Source organism: Tauraco erythrolophus, chromosome 21 (assembly GCF_009769465.1).
Source record: "Tauraco erythrolophus isolate bTauEry1 chromosome 21, bTauEry1.pri, whole genome shotgun sequence".
Lineage (NCBI taxonomy): Eukaryota > Metazoa > Chordata > Aves > Musophagiformes > Musophagidae > Tauraco > Tauraco erythrolophus.
In genome coordinates, this window is record NC_141485.1 from 3856777 (window position 1) to 3872821 (window position 16045).

At 53.6% G+C, this 16045-nt stretch overlaps 2 protein-coding genes across 3 annotated transcripts in view; both read right to left on the reverse strand.

Moving 5' to 3' along the window:
- Positions 1–480: 480 nt before the first annotated feature.
- On the reverse strand, positions 481–3270 carry LOC104379908 (pinopsin). The gene is made up of 5 exons (XM_009987279.2): positions 2922–3270; positions 2151–2333; positions 1538–1683; positions 1082–1321; positions 481–624 (listed from the first exon to the last, which is right to left on the reverse strand). The coding sequence occupies exons 1-5, from the start codon at positions 3268–3270 to the stop codon at positions 481–483; spliced, it is 1062 nt and encodes a 353-aa protein (XP_009985581.2).
- A 5079-nt stretch (positions 3271–8349) lies between these two features.
- DOC2B (double C2 domain beta) overlaps positions 8350–16045 on the reverse strand; it is a 32737-nt gene continuing 25041 nt past the window's right edge. For both annotated transcript variants that reach the window (XM_086624574.1, XM_086624573.1), the window contains 5 exons: positions 11791–11917; positions 11449–11606; positions 9488–9569; positions 9157–9253; positions 8350–8486 (listed from right to left, as the gene is read on the reverse strand). In XM_086624574.1, the coding sequence (XP_086480700.1) occupies positions 8350–8486; positions 9157–9253; positions 9488–9569; positions 11449–11606; positions 11791–11917 (601 nt within the window). The remainder of the gene's footprint in view (positions 8487–9156; positions 9254–9487; positions 9570–11448; positions 11607–11790; positions 11918–16045) is intronic.

Here is a 16045-nt window from a genome sequence, read left to right on the forward strand (position 1 = left end):
CGGGGCAATGTGGATAGAACTCGGTCTGTCTGGGGATGGCGGATGTGGGGCTCTGTCTTGTGGACCATTTGGAGGTGGTGTCACAGCTGAGCGTGTTCAGCCCAATTCCGGGGCCAAACAGCAAATTGGGGAGCTTTGCATCCAGGGAAAACTACTCTGTTCTTAACGTTCTTAAAAGACTCCTGATTCCCCGAGGTGAGGGGCTGGAAGGGAGGGGTGATTCCTTAGGAGAGCGGAATAAAAGCTTGTAGTTGATCCCGTGATGGGGTGGCTCCTCTCCCATGGGAAGACAATGTCGTGTCTTTCTGGGGAGCAGCGTCAGGGCTGCTGGGGACCTCTCTAAGCTCCCAGAGCCACCCGTCTCCGGGGCGTGGGGAGCAGTGGCAGCTCCGGGCCCTTCTCCGTGCCCGTGTTGAACCAGGCCGGGTGGGACAGGCTGAGCCCGAAGCCGCTGGTGGTGCAGGTGGGATCCAGCAGCAGTTAGACAGGGTGAGACGGTGTCACCTGGTTCCGCAGCCCGTCTGCAGCGATGCTGGCGCGGGGGTCGGGCGCAGCCGGAGCAGTTTTTCCCGTCCCCCAGGAGTGGTGACCGCAGCACACCGTTCTCAGCAGACAGCTCTGAAACTGGGAAAATGCAGGTTATGTGTTGTGGGAGAAAGTGGGTGTCTGCCTCGAGTCCTGGAAGGAGAGGCTGCGGGGTGGAGGCTCCTCAGCCTCTTGTGTTTTGGGAGAGATCTGTATTAATTCCCACCCCAGACCTTGGCAGTTTATTGCCAATAAACGTTTCATTCTGTTTGCTTTGTGTGTTCAATGAGCAGTTGGTGATCGAAAATTAAGTTGCCTGACTCCATAAAATCATGGAAGCAGAAAATGAGCTCTTGTTCGGGCTCGGAGGCTGCTCCCACCCTTCCCATTCTGTTCCCCAAAACCTTGCTGCTTATACAGCAACTCCCGGGTCAAGCCTGTGTCTGCACTTCCAGATAGGACAGACGGTTCCTCCCCGTTTTATGAGGCCATTAAGTTGTTCTCCAGAAGCCCCAGTGATGCTGCAGTTTCGTTAGCTAATGGCTTTCTCTCTCACCTGTTTGTTCATGAAGACGTAGATGATGGGATTGTAAACTGTGGCCGTCTTGGAGAAGTAGGAGGGCAGGGACGCGAGAGCTGGCTGGATGGCGATGTCCTTGGTGGTGGCCACCACCAGGGCAAACGTGGCGTAGGGCAACCAGCAGATGAGGAAGGCCATCACCATCACGATCACCATGCGCGTCACCTCCCGCTCCGCCTTCCGCGTTGTGTCCGATTCCTGCTGCTGTGCCGCAGCCTGCGGGGGGTTTTGAAGAGCGAGAGACGCCTGTTAACAACTTCCAGCAGCATTTCCATGCCCCAGGTGTCCTGACATCAGCGCCGGGAGATGTCAGCTCCATCGGCTGTCACAAAAGCCTGCCGTGAGGCTCTCCGTCCCCATGGAGCTGTGCCTTGCCGGCGGTTTTGTGAGCAGAAAAGCATTAATGAACTCACCTGCCCTCGCCGTACTTACCGCTCGCAGAGTCACCAGCAGGTTGGTGTAGGAGAAGAGAATCAGGCTGAGGGGCATCATGAAGCAGGTGACGAACAAGGCCAAGATGTAGCTGTTGTTGTCGCTGCCACCAGTGTACCAGTTGGGCCCGCAGGACGTCCTCAGACCTGGAGCAAAGAAGTTTTGAAACAAGCCTAAACCCATCCTGGGCTTGGATGGAGGCTCGGTAGCAGGCTCCAAACCAGCAAATGCCAGCGCTGCCACCTCTTAGCGACGCTGCCCGGGCACCTCTCACTTCTCCAGCCCCGATGACCCGGAGATCAGCCCCCGCAGTTTTCAGTAGGAGGGTGATTTGCTGTGGTGTGCAGCGTTGTACCACACCTCACCAGCAGATCTCGGGTGGGTGTGTGCTGGGTACTGCCCAATGCAGCAGCTGGAGCAGCACGTGGCTCTGATGTCCATCAGACCTTTAAGAATGGCTGCAGCGTGTCGTGCAGCGGGTAACTTCTGACTAAGTGGGAGGTGTCAACATTTTAAATACGAGAATAGACACTTCTGACTATCTCATGCTTGAAAACGATATGCAAGAAGCAGCCGTGGAGTTGAGCTCACGTCTGAAGCACATCTCCCCTACCTTCAGGCACGTAGCTGCTCCAGCCCAGGAGCGGTGGGGTCGTCCAGAGCAGTGACCAGCTCCACGTGAAGGCGCAGCCGGTGACGGCGTGCCGGTGCTGGAACCGAAAGTCTCCCAGGGGTCTGCAGACCACAACGTACCGCTCGAAGGCCAGGATGGCCAGGGACCACAGCCCCACGATGCCTGGGGAGAGGAGGAGGGTTTGTGTCCTGGGAATGGGCTCTGCCACCGCTCTGCTGCCTGTGCTGGGACATGGCAGATGGTGATCACGAGCTGCTCAAGTAAATATTGTTGTAACAAGACATCAGATGTTTTTCTTATGGCAGGGAGATCTGTGAGGATATTTGGCCCCTAAAAACGTAGCTGGCAGCTGGGCATCTGTGACATGTCGTGGTTATGACCACTGTATCTCCACTGGAGTGTCCTCCACAAAGGGGTTTGTGCAGTGTTTCACGGTTCTGGTGCTCACACGTACTTGTGTGTGCTCACATGGCAGCCAGCATCCGCAAAGCACATCCCGAGCGAGGACTCCCCTTGTGCCCAAGTGACATTTCCCTCCCTGTGAAGACCAAGACAGAGCGTGTGGTGACCTGGCACAGCCAAACACCTACTTGACCCTCCCCTGCACTAAAGAATAGCTGAAGGGCACGAGTTTTGAAGCTTTGCCTTTAGGAGAAGCAGCAAACTGATGAAACTTCCCCCAAAGCATCTTTGCTAAACGCAGTGACACCAAGCAAAGACCAAGACAGGTCTCGAGGCTGGTGTCCTTACCTGTCAGGGAGACCATGAAGCCCTCCAGCTCGCACATCCGTTTGCCGAACACAAAGAAGCCGTTGATGTTGTTGGAGAAGCTGACGGAGCTGCCGCAGAGCGTCACCAGCAGGTTGGCCACGGCCAGGTTCACCAGGATGTAGTTCAGGGGCGACCGGAGCTTCTTGTACCTGATGGAAACCACAATGACCAAGCCGTTCACAACCGAGGCTGACACCACAACCATGCCCATCAGCACGGCCACTGACAGGTACATGCCCCGTGGAGCCTGGTGGGGCCACTGGGGCCCATCGAAAGGCCCCGGGGTCCCATTATCTGGGGGCTCCTGCGAGCTGTTGGAGGAGTACATGGGTCTCCTGGTGCACCAGCACCAGTGGAGCTGATGCAGGTGACTCTCCCCAAAAGCAAAACCTCTTTATAAAGCAGGAGGGCCTGACGTGCCCCAGAGGAGATTTGTGCTAAAATACCTTAAGCTTTTTTTTAATCTGAAGGGTTTGTCCTTCCCCTCCCTTTTTATAATCAGCTCTTTATTCCAGAGGGGATCAAGAGTGACTTAAAAAAAAAAATCTGATGGCTGAATGGTGCATCATTTAATTGAGTAAACAGATTTTTTTTTTTTTTTCCCGTATGCTTCCCACCTGCTCTCCCCCGTCAGTGTAACCCCTGCCCAGCCCCGGTGCCCGGGACTGGCCAGTTATTCCCAGTAGTGTGGATTTTCTGGGCTGCAGGTGCTCCCGTCGCATTGACCTGGGAGCATCGGGGTAGACCCCTCTGCAGCCCTGAGCTGGGTGGCCCCGAGGGGTGCAGGGTGCTGGGGGGCAGCAGGTGCCCCTCGCCTGGGAAGGGGCGAGCGCACGGGAAGGGGCAAAGGAAAGTCCCCACCAACCACACGGAGCTGCCGGGGGCGGCCACCAGCCACGTGCTGCACTGGTTATAAATACACTTGACAAACATGTATTAAATATATTGCTATTACTAATATAGTAATTAATATATATTTCATACTAAAGATAACAGAAACTATATAAACTATATATTTATAATATATAGAAGAATTACTGGGTATATATATTTGTACATTCATTCATGGGGTATGTGGAGAGAGAGAACGGAAGAACCCGTGCGAGAGCGCGCTGCCTACGCCTGTGTGCAATACAAGTACGTGGTGCAATAGGTTACACATCTAATATGGAGCACATGCTTATGCAATATATTACATTAAAATATTTTATACACCTAGATATGCATATTAAATTATTAAAAAGTAATACACATAAACATGTACAAAGTGTTTACATATAATACACAATATGTAATATATATTTTATAATGTATTGTATACTATATATTATAAAGAATACATGTATGTATACATGCTTTCATATGAGTGTGCCTTTACATATAGCTACCTATATCTGTACCTATATGTAATATAAATTCACATATTTTTGTATATATTTGAGATATATATCTCATATATTTTATATAGTATATATAGCATACAAATATTTTATATGCACATTTCTATATGTGTAATTGTATGTTTTATATATAACACCACCATAACATATAGAGTGCCTGTATATGTACAAATACATATATGTATATGTAGTTGTCTATACAAATATATATATTTTCATGCACACATGCATAAATATGTTATAGAATATAGAAGAAGGCATGTATTTATGTGTACATGCATACCTATATCTATCTATATTGTGTAGAGGAGAGATTTATACATATATATATATGTATAAATATAACATTTATTGTAATACTATAATGTCTAAAAGTGAATGTATGTGCGTAGAGAGTTACTTATATACACAGAGTATATATTATAAATTGCACAATATTATCTCTATATTTTATACAAACAGATTAAGTATATATTTATATGCGTATTATAATAGTTACATATAAAATATAGCGAGTGGCTTTATACACTTATGTGTACCTATTTATGAAGCTATCTGTGCACAGCTGTATATTTAGGCAGACAAATACCCACACAGAGGTACCACTACAAATACAGTCACTACACAGGCAGCTGGACACACACGCACAGGTATCTCCACGCTGCGCACCCCGCGGGGCGCAGGGATGATAATCTGCTCCCCTGAGCTGATCAAACGGGGCCGATGGATTAACGCCGTGTGCCAGGCTGGGCTCTGCCTGGGCAGCTGCCTCAGTGCCAGGGCCAGCACTGATCGCGTGGCACCAGCCACCCCAGCACAGAGCGGGACCGTTGGCCCTCGGTGCTCCCTGCCCTGATGCGCTCCGCACGTGGCGTGTCCGGGGACACTCGCCCAGCTCCTGCTGCCGCTGCGGCTCCTGCACCTTGTCAGTGGGCAAGAACGGTATGGAAGAACGCCAAGCTTTCATCTTTTAAAAATATATGAACAGACACAAGCATATACTTAATTAACTCATTCACACATACACAAGAATATATATGCACACATATACATGAGTATCTATGTATATATAATGCGTGTGGAGTTATATATTTGTATTGGTGTAGGGGACAGATATATACATGATCAAGGGTGCATGTCTGTCCATCTATAGGTCTAGGAGGGAAGCTCAGGTTGGGCCGTACTTGTGCATAACTGGGCCAAATCAGGGACGCGAGCATCTGCCGTGCCACCGGCACACGGTGCCGCAGCCTGAGGCAGCCGGTGTAACACGGGCAGGGACCGCCGGCAGGTTTTTAATTTCAACACAACGGCGCGGGCCGAGGCACGGCGATGCCGAGGTGCGGCGATGCCGAGGTGCGGCGATGCCGAAGGGCGAGGTGGGTGCTGGCACCATCAGGGTGTCCCACGGGAATCCGCAGCCTCGGAGGAGGGGATGGCCTTTGGCGCCGGTGAGCAGCCCTGCCGCAACATGACCCGCTGGCAACACGCAGCCCATCGCTCCAAAACCACAGTGAGGAAAACACGTTAAACGGAGCAGCTGGAGGAGCCGCGGGGGTGGGTGGCACTTCCACTCCCAGCCCAGGGAAGGAGGTCTCCGCACCTGTGCCCGGGGAGGATGGTCACGGCGTCCACAATGGCAAAATCCAGGCAGAGACTGGCCTGGCCCAGCCCCTGGCACTGCATGGGCACCGTGACCGCCGTCCTGCTAACAGTACTGCCCCTGCGCAGCGCCTTACGTGGCACGAAGTTAATGGGGGTGTCAGAAAGGCCAGAGGTTTATGGGTTTTTTAATCCTCCCTTGACTAATCTCCCTCCACCCCCCACCGCCGGTGCGTACGGTCCCCGTGCAAATGTCACAGCACCCTGAGGGGCAGCGCGGGGTCCCCGCTGAAAGTGGGGGACACGGCACCAGTGCTGTTATTTTTTTCAGCAGCAAGATATTGGAGAGTGGAGAACAAAGCCAAGCAGCAGCCAATCCTCCGGTTCAAAACCATCTTCAGCTCCCTGAGCCCTCGCCAGGTCCCAGCTCTTCATCTCACATCTCGGGTCGCTCGGTGCTCCGTCAGAGATGATGCGCTGTGACACACCAAGCTCACGCGTCCCCGGGACCGTGGTACCGACCTGGGGGACTCAAAAGCTGCACCACCAGCATCAACCTTTTTTTAATTTTTATTTTCCCCTTTTTATTTTGGGTTCTCGTTATAAATATTAACAAATCTGACAAAAAGTACACAGAGAGAGAATACTGAAATACAAAAGTCTTTTAGGATGCAGGTTAAGGACAGTTTCTGCAGCCTTTACATGGTAGCAAAACATCGGTATCAAACATTTCACGAGGCCTGGCATGACGACCACCACTCTGCATGCAGCTGGGATGGATGGATTGGGATACAAAATGAAGGAAACCCCCCCCACATACACCCCAACACATGTCGTGTCCTACTCCCCCTCAGGCATAAATCAGTTTTATGGCAAGATGTGCTGAAAACAATGATGGATTGAAAGAAATTTCACAAGAAAAGGGAGGCACAGCCAACCCGGCGCTGCCATAACTCTCCTGGAAGCTCAAATCCCAACCAGGTTTTAAGGTGCTGGCCCAGCGACAGGATCACCAGGAACATCCTACTCGACACGCTGCCGCCGTTCCAATAAAATCCATGCAGATCCATAGAATGCATTACAAATATCATTAAAAAAGCCCCGTAGGAACATTGGTTTGTGGGTTTTTCTTGTTTATTTTTCCCTCCCCCATATCAAACGAGGTGTAACACGAGCATCGCTTCGAAAAGTAACCGAGATTTCCAGATTGCTTTCCCCAAAAAAAAACCTAAAGAAGTCGGCAACACGCACGTACACACAGCTATAGGGCTCAGAAGCTGTAGGTGATCGAGACGGATGGGGAACAGCAGCTCTTCCTAAGAAATCACTGCAAAAAGTGCAGCATTTCGCAGAAAATTTTAAGCTCATCCCACCGGACGCCGGCTCTTGTGCAAACACGACTTTTTTGTCGTGTTTGCACAAGAGCCGGCGTCCGGTGGGATGAGGATGAAGAGACTGACCAGGGTGGGTCATGGAGGATGAGGGCTGGGATTATTATTATCAAAATATTATAATATTTTGATATTATTACTGTGTTCCGGTGTAACAGCTCGGTTTCGTTAGGAGGGTGGCTGCTGCGAGGGCAGCACAAGGCTTCGCTGCCGATCCCGGGAAGTAGGAACTTCTAAATATTTCAATTTCAAAAGAAAACGCTGAGCTTTTTGGATTTTGTTTGCTGCTTCTGCAAATGTGAAGCTGCCCGATCCCGGGAATGGCGAGAGGGAAGCCGTGGTCTGCACAGCTCTTTCAGCTTGCTGGGTAACTTCACACGGGTTATCGGAGAGGATGAGCACATTTCTGGAAGAAAAACAAAGGGTCTTCCCAGGTTATTATCAGGGGACACAATCATTCCCATGGAGGAGCTTTAAATGCATCAAAGACTGTTTAGGTCCAAACCACAGAGACTGACAAACCACCAGAAATATGGCACGATTGCCTTGAGAAAACAGTTCCAGGACTTAGTGACGCCTTTTTGCTCATATTAGACACACGAACGGAGAGCGACGCGTTCATTTTTGCCACGGAACGGCGAGGCAGCGAGAGGGTAATTCCGTACAGCAAAGAGTTAGGAGAGGAGTGAGAACTGCAGTGCATGCAGGCGGGTGGTGTCCGTGTGCGTGTGCACACGTGTGTGTGTGTGTGTGTGTGTGCACATGCGTGTGCAGGCTCGTGAGAGTCTGTGTGTGTGTGTCGGGGCGCACGGAGGCATTTCGGAACAGCCTTAGGGATCTGCTGAGCACAGCAAACCGCCGCTGCCTTGTTCCCTGGGAAGGGTTTCCCTGCAGCCGGGCCATGGCGCGGGGTGTCCCGCTCTCCCGGCTGCCCCAGTACCACAATCCCCCGTATCCAAATCCGTAAACGAGAGAAGTCCAAAGGCTTTTGCCCGGAGAGCGGCCCCGTGGCGCTCAGTCGCTGAGGACGGCTCCTGGCAGCTCGTTCGTTAGCGTGTGCCAGCGCTCGATTTTCTTGTCCTTGTTTTTCAGGCAGTCGAACCAGTGCTTCAGCCGCTCGCCTTTGGCGTTGATCCCCAGCACCACTCCACCTCGAGAAAGAGAGAGAGGGAGAGGTGGGGTTGAGCATCAGCCCTGCGAGGGATGCTGGAGAATGCCGGGGGATGCCGGATGGAGCCAGGTCACACAGCCACTCTGACGGCATCCGATGCCACGGACCTGATGTGGCACATGGGCAATCACAGCCCGGCTTCCCCGGCCCCTCACGGCTGTGGTGTGGGATCTGCCCTGGGCAGCTTGTTCTCGTGCCAAGCACTGGGTGCTCGTTGCAATTGCAGCGGCTGTCAGAGATACTGGGCGCTCGTTAGCAATAAATCACAGCGACCAGTAACAGAATCACAACAGCCTAGATATCCAACAGAGATAAATGAAACCTCCTCATTAAGACTGTTTTTTTTATTCAGAAAAAAAGATCTGAAAGCAGAAGGGGAGAAGGAGACACATCTTCTCCCTGCCTGGGTGCTCCTTGCGTGGGGGATGTCCGAAGCACGGAGCAGCGGGGTCGGCTGCAGGAGGGGAGGCTCAGGCACAGGAGAGGGTAAAAGCAGAACAGAAATCCACCGAGAACTAACATGGGGATGGAGAACAAAGCAGGAGGCTGGAGAAGTGCAGAAGAGCAGCAGATGAAAAAAGAAGAGGCACAAAAGGTGAAGATTAAAAAAAAAAAACGGCTAAGGAGACCTTCTGGAGTGCCCCACTCACCTATGAAATCGTTTGATTTCCCGATATCGTAGTCCCACACTGTGACTTCCAAGGTCTTTTTTGCCAGGTCGCCGTGCTTTATCTCATAGCAAAACTCCTGTTGGGGAGTGGAGACCGAGTCAGGACGGACTCATGTTGGGTTCCCGCAGGGGTTGGGACCCCCAGGAGGGGGACAGGCTGTCCGTCCTCCTCAGGCTGTTGCCCTTTGCCACCCACGGGGACCTCGACCTCGATCCTCCACCTAATGACTGAGGTTGGGATTTTTTTTCCCTTTTAAGTCCAAGGACTGAGAAAAGCCCCTAGGAAAGAACCACAACCAGCAAAAACCCACCTCATTGAACTCGGGGTTCAGCGTCTTCTTCTTCACCGCCGTCTTATGCTTCGATTTCTTGTCCTCATCTGGTTTCAAGTAACTGCAACGAAAGCAACGCCGCATGGTCGCACGCAGCTCCTGCACCCCTCCTGGCTGGCACCTGTGGGACCAGCTCCTGAGCAGAGGCAGGGTGAGATGGGTGGCTGAGCCCCCTGGACCTGCAGCCCCCTCCTCCCGTGCCAAAACACTGGAGATGGCTGGAAGGAAGCAATGTTTCGCCATGTTGGTTGCTGGCTGCCATCACAGAGCACCAATTATCCCATCTCCATTCCCTGGGGGACACTGGCACCGTGCACACGCTCCCAGCTCCCAAAATCAAACGATCCCAGCCCAGAACCAGTCCAGACTTGGGACTGTGCGACTGGTCTGCTCATCCAGAGCCTTGCCAGAAACCACTTGCAGGCGCGTAAGGGGGAGCAGGAGCACGCACAGCGGCTGCCGTGTCGTGCACCACTGTTTCCAGCAGATATTTTGCAGCGCAGCAGCGGGGCCAAAAAGCAAAACGACATTAAAGTGTCATCAAGCAGAGAGGGCACCTGAAATCTGGGCCAGGCCAAAGTCAATCCATCATCGCTTCGTGTCGGTGCTGCTCCCTTAAATATCAGTTCTGCTTCCTCGTTACACTTTCCAGAGCTTGCTCATAATTAAAAAATTAGGGCTTGTACTGAGAAGCATCACTTGTCTGTCTGCTCTGAGTCAAGCCCTACAGACACAATCCCCTGCAGACAGCACAAGGGGCACCTACAGAACGGCTGGGTACAACAAAGGGAATTCCAGTACCGGGCACTGAGCCTCCCAGGAGCGTTTAAAAAAGCAAAGGTGGATTTTTATGCCATCACCTCCACTCCGAAAGAGCGATTAACCAGGAAGGTAGAAGTGTGCTGCCCATAAACTCCATTACTGGCCTCCCAGGTGCCAGGCGCGGTTTATCCCAGTGGCTTTGCCTTAACAATTATCATCCCCGAAAGTGCCAAAGTTTTGAGCCAATGTGCGGGGACAGGGATGCGGGATGTGCGTGGGGGGAGCTGCCGGCCCTTCCTCGCCATGTCCCCCTGCTTTGCAGAGAGCAAGTTTGAAAAATGCCATCCACCCAAAAACCAGGAGCTGCAGCGAAGGGCCCCACGCCAGCAAACCACCGTCTTCCTCAGCATCCCCTAATAGCCCTGGCTGACACCGACTTCCCTGAATCACTTGGGTGAGGGCGAGTCACAGCAGCCCATCACAGTCGTTTTAATTGCTCTGTTATTTTCTTTTTAAATGTTGCTGGTGTTTTTCAAAAGGAAGGCACTCCCAGTGTCAGCGGGACCTTAAATGTGCCTGTTAACCAGGCTCTGGAGCCACCGGAGCCACAGCTTGCGATTAAAATGCTGTCAGACCTAATTACACACATGCTGTAATTAGAGTCCCTCCAAAGTGTGGGGTGGTGGCCCCGCTGCCGGGCTGGGAGCGGGGCTGGGAGTGGGGCTGGGAGCCTCCTCTCCTTTGGGACCTGGGGAAGGGGGCAATTAATTGCCCGTCCCCTGCGGCTGGGAGCGGGGGATACCTGCACCCCAGTGTCACCAGCCAGGAAGGCCAGACCTGACCCAGCAGCCATTCCCATCCCAGCAGGGACAGCACGGGCTTTGAGGAGTGAAAGGCTGTGGGTATCACCGGGAAGGAAAGCAAAGGTGCCCATAGGTGCTGAGTGAGGTCCAGGACCGTTGGGCACAGGCACCGTCCTGCTCGGGGGATACCCATCGGGGGATACAACACGCTCCAGGCGAACGCAAGCTGCTGCCGTGACACCTTCATTTGCATCTCCTAATGAGATCAATTAATTTCCACTGCAGGGATAGGCAAGAGGGGACCACCCCGCTTCACTGAGGGCAGGCAGCGGCAGCATCTCACCTGACCTGGCCCGGCCACAGAGCAGCACTCACGTTTTGACATAGGGGTCGGAGTAGCCGTTGGCGTCCATGGCAGCCAGGTGGGCGCAGCGGATGATGCCCACCAGCAGCCCCTGCTTCTGCGAGCTGTACTTGAGGGAGATGAGGATCCGGCCACGCTCCTCCAGCGACTTGTCCTCTGTTTTATCTATCTGGGGGAGAGAATGCACCCAGTAAGGAGGCTGCTTCAGGACACAGCCGTGGCTGGACGCCCACCTCCCTGGTGGGAGGGATGCTCTCCCCATCCCTGATTATGTTCGAGGGCTCAATCGGAGAAGAAATCGCTGCATCCACAGGCCCACAGCAGGGGATGCTACTCGGAACCCCCCCACTCACCGGCAGCTGCTTCTCCAGGCAGATGTTGAAGTTTTTGGTCTGGTTGGGCTTCAGTTTCTTCAGCGGGATCCGTGTCTCCCCAATGAACTCGTTATGGCGGAACTTGTCCTCGTCACAGACCGAGATCCTGCAATGAGCACGGGCTGAGCGGGGCTGCTGGGGAGAGGGGAGGTGACAGCACGAGGGAAGGGGCTGCTCCGTCACACTGCAGGTCCCTCCAGCAAGGAGACAGCTTTGAGGCCACTGTTGCCCAGGCCAGTGATCGGGCATCTCCAAGGGATGGATCCGCTGCTACAGCCCGGCCAGGGCAGCTCACGATGTTTAAATGGGACACAATATCTTGGTCTGCTTTACCCCCGTGGCTGAGACCCGAGGCTGCTGGGATGGAGAGCAGTCCAGGTCTGGGGGAGCAGAAGGACGGGGGAGGTGGAGGCTGTGCTGCACCACATCTCCCCACCGGGACATTGCACTGTCCCAGCTCCATCACGCAGCTGCCCACGTGGACCTACCTGCTCGCCCCGATGGCCACCTCTCCTGCTCAGACCCCAGCCTGTCCAGGGCTCCTGCACCCTCAGGACGGCTGTCATGCTGCTGAGGACCAAAATCCCTCCAGGAAGATGCTCCCAAACCCTGAGTAGAGGCACAGTGCTGCAGTGTCTGCAGCCAACACAGGCCCCAGCCCAGGCGCTGTTGAAAAAGCAGCCCCGGGGCCTCAAGCATCCTAACGGCTCTTCCATTAAAACATCAGAGTCATCGGTGACTACAGCAAAACTATTCTGAGCTGCTGCCAGACCCAGCCTGCGAAAGGCGTCACACCTCAGCCCAGTGCAGCTCTCCCATCCTCGTTGGGGTCCTGGGATGCAGCCGGGGATGGCAGCCTGCGTCCGAGGGCAGTGACGGCGATGCTGAGCGCAGGCTGTTTGCCGCGCGAAAGCTATAAATGCCTTTCCCTGAGCTGGCAGCTAATGAGTCATCTCGCTGCTGCTTCCCAGCCGGCTCCGGGCGTCAGGAGAGCCGACAGAAGAGCAAAGTTAGCACTCACAGGGAGCCTCTGCTCCCAGCTCCTGAAATCCCAGGGAGGAGACCCAGAGCGTGGTAGCTGCCTTGCGAGGGACCAGCCATGCCCCAGCAGCGCTGCCTGGAGCTGGGGACAGGGAAAGCCGTCCTGTCCCCGCTCTGAGGGGAGCACCCTGCACCGGAGCCACGCAGGGCTGGGCTGGGCTCCCTATCCATAAAGAAAAGGCATTTCCCTTCCCTTCTCCCTTTTTTTTAAAATTTCCTACAGTGTCTTCTCATCCTTTTGCTGCCTGACTTTTTCTCTCTTTCACCCTCTCCCATTGGTGCCCATTTCTCCCGGGCAGCACCTCTGTCCCCGGGGACCACGCTCTGCCTTGCCCAGCTTCAGCTTTGACAGGTGAGACCTATTCAGGAAAGGGTAAAAGTAATTACAGATAAATAATCACTGAGATCTTGCCTCAGAGTAACTAATTGCACACCACACCTCTGCCCTGGGCAGCGCCAGGATGGGATATCCATGGACAGTTTATCCATGGATGGTTTGACCACTCTGATGCTCACAGTGAGTAACAAGGCACAGGACAGCTCAGTCACACAGCACAAGGACTGTCAGGGCTGGTGAGTAGCAGAGGAAGGGGGTTTGGAAAAAATTAATACAAGCGGAAAGACTGGGAACGCTGCTTTTCAGAAAATCATAGCTGGATGCAGCGTTACTATAGATACCCACAAAAAAAAAACGCCCCACCGCCAACAGTAAAATCCTCAAAGAGAATCTGAAATGCAGGCACAATATTTCCTCTTTCCCTTCCTCCTCTCGCCGCTTGTTTAAAGAACAGAACCGAAAAAGGAGCAGCAGCAGCTCCAGACAAGCAGCGGCGCTTGCCAGGCGTGCCCAACCCCACACCCATCCGCCCAAAGCTCCGGGAGGGAAGGCGAGCGCACGGCAATGGCAGCGGGGCTGCAGAGGAGGGGAGCCGACAGCCAGGGGCCTGTTTTTACAGCTGGCAGTCATGGAGCGGTGCCGTCTCTGGCACGCTCCGGGAGGCAGGGCTTGGTGCCACTTCTGCCTCTGAGGAACACAAGTAACGCGCTCTTCCCCTGATGATGTCCAGCTTCGCCCCAGAAGAACGACGAGATACTGAATGCAATGTCCCACTTGCTGTGAAGCCCCAGAACCACCCGAGACGGGAGGAAGGAAGCCCAGGAAGGAAACGGCTGGAAAACTTCAGTGGTGGTGGCAGGGAGAGCATCTCCAGTGCTGCACTGGGAGAGGCTGGAGAGCCCCACTAGGGAAGCCCCTTGCTCCCACCTTAGCAAGCAGCTCTGAGAACACCAGCTCTGCTGCATCTCACAGACCCTGCGTGCCCTCCCCAGCGCCGGCTCCGGCCCCCTGCCCAGCACAGCCCAGGCACAGGAACACCCCGAGGCAGCTGGACCAGCACAGCTGCCCTGGCTGCAGCCCACCCAAGGGCAAACCCTTCCCCAAGGGCCAGAGGTGGCAGGTCGTCCTCCTTGTCCCCGCTGACGCCCCAAGCTAGTTAAGGTGTTTGTGCAGAACTGGGTCCCTTGGGAGGCAATTTTTGGCACATCTGCAAGACCTGGGAACTGCCGCTGCCTCTGAGCAGCTTGGTGGAGCTGGAGACACCGCCAGGTCTCTCCCAGCCCCATCTTCCCTCCGGCATCTCTGGCCACCTCTCAGGTGCCCATCCATGTGTGATGACCAGAGGTGGTTCAGATGCAGTTTCATGTCAGCCCTCCCAGTCCCTCGGACTCAGCCCCGAACCCCGTCCCTCTGCCCCGACTCCCGTCCCTCTGCCTGGCTGCGGTTCACCCGGGGTGGTACGTTTAACCCTGGCAGACTGGCGGTGCACCAGCCCCGTAGGTGAGGGCAGCGAGCGTGAGTCAGACAAGTGGGCAGCTCCAGCCCCAGCCCCCCCTTTGGAAACAGGTGTAATGCAATTACATCGGCCTGAATGTTATTAGGAGAAATCGATGTGATGGAATTTTTATGCCTTGGGTTAGAAAATCAGCTCCGTGACAAACAGCGAGAGACGCCTCTGGCAGCCACGTTCACCTGTCATCCCGAGCCCTTTAACTTGAACCTCACCCCTCGCTCGCCTCTCGTTATTAAACTCCATCCCTCAAGCTCGGCTTTTGATTTGACAGCTTTCAGTGAGGGGTCCTGATCTTCAAGTTAAAGGCGGTGAAAACCACCTTGGAGGAAAACTAAGCAGCAAGTGAACAATCACTGCTCGTTAAACTTATTCTCCCTCCTACTCAGCCCTGGGCTCCTGGGTTCCAGCCCTGACTCACCGCACAGCTCCAGCAACCCCGCTCCGCTGACTCACGACTTCTGCTCGCACACGCGTTCCTCCGGCCTCTTTCCCGTCATGGAAAGGGGAGAATGGGGGTCAACGAGGACCCTTTTCCACAACGCACATGCGCGTAATAGGCAGCGGAGCCTGAAGATGTGTCTCCTGTATTTAAGATCCCTTATGGTCCCTATAGCAACTTGGGAGGCTCTCGCTGGAGGAGCAGACGTGCAGGTGATGTTGGCTTGGCTTAAGGACAGGCAACGGCTGGCAAGGAGAGAAAACGGAAAAAGGTGGTGTCCTGTGGCTGCCCAGCTCTCCTAAAACCAAAAGGAGGATTCAGTGCTGGGCTCCGTCACAAAACGCCTCGAAGTCTGAGCTCAGAAACCACAGTTAAAGTTAGGTGCAATTAGGAGTGTGCCTGCAGTTCCGGAGAGAACCTCATTCAGCCCTTCTGGAGTAAAGCAATTTGGGATCCCAAATCTCTAAGTGTCTGCAGTACGCCTATTAGACCTGATCAAATACTATTTTCTGAATAATATATTTAATGAGTCATGATGTTTGTCAAACACATGATTAAACAAAGAATTCCTGGCATTCGTGGGCTAGCTGAGTGTCATATGAATAATGCATCACTTCGCCAGTGTATCTGGATATGAATAATTGTATCCAATATCTGGCCATCTCTGATATTTGTTATGAATACAATCTATTTATTGCATATTACATGTATAATTTAAATGTAGGCGATTGTGTTCTGCCTATTCCAATTTCCCCTGTAGCATTTCTCTGCATCCCCCCCATCATGTACCCTGGCTTCCCACCACCGGAGACCATGGCCAAGCTGCTGTGGCACGGCCGTGCTCGGACCACAGACGGGGAGCAATGGTGCCGGCAGACGGGGACCGGGACAGGGACTGCAGGGT

Excerpts from the sequence above, each read along its gene's own strand:
- LOC104379908 (XM_009987279.2), bottom strand. The coding sequence starts at position 3,270 with ATGTACTCCTCCAACAGCTCGCAGGAGCCCCCAGATAATGGGACCCCG. Across the intron at positions 1,684-2,150 it reads GAGCAGCTACGTGCCTGAAG|GTCTGAGGACGTCCTGCGGG; the intron begins GTAGGGGAGATG and ends TCTTTGCTCCAG. Across the intron at positions 1,322-1,537 it reads TGCTGGTGACTCTGCGAGCG|GCTGCGGCACAGCAGCAGGA; the intron begins GTAAGTACGGCG and ends AACCCCCCGCAG.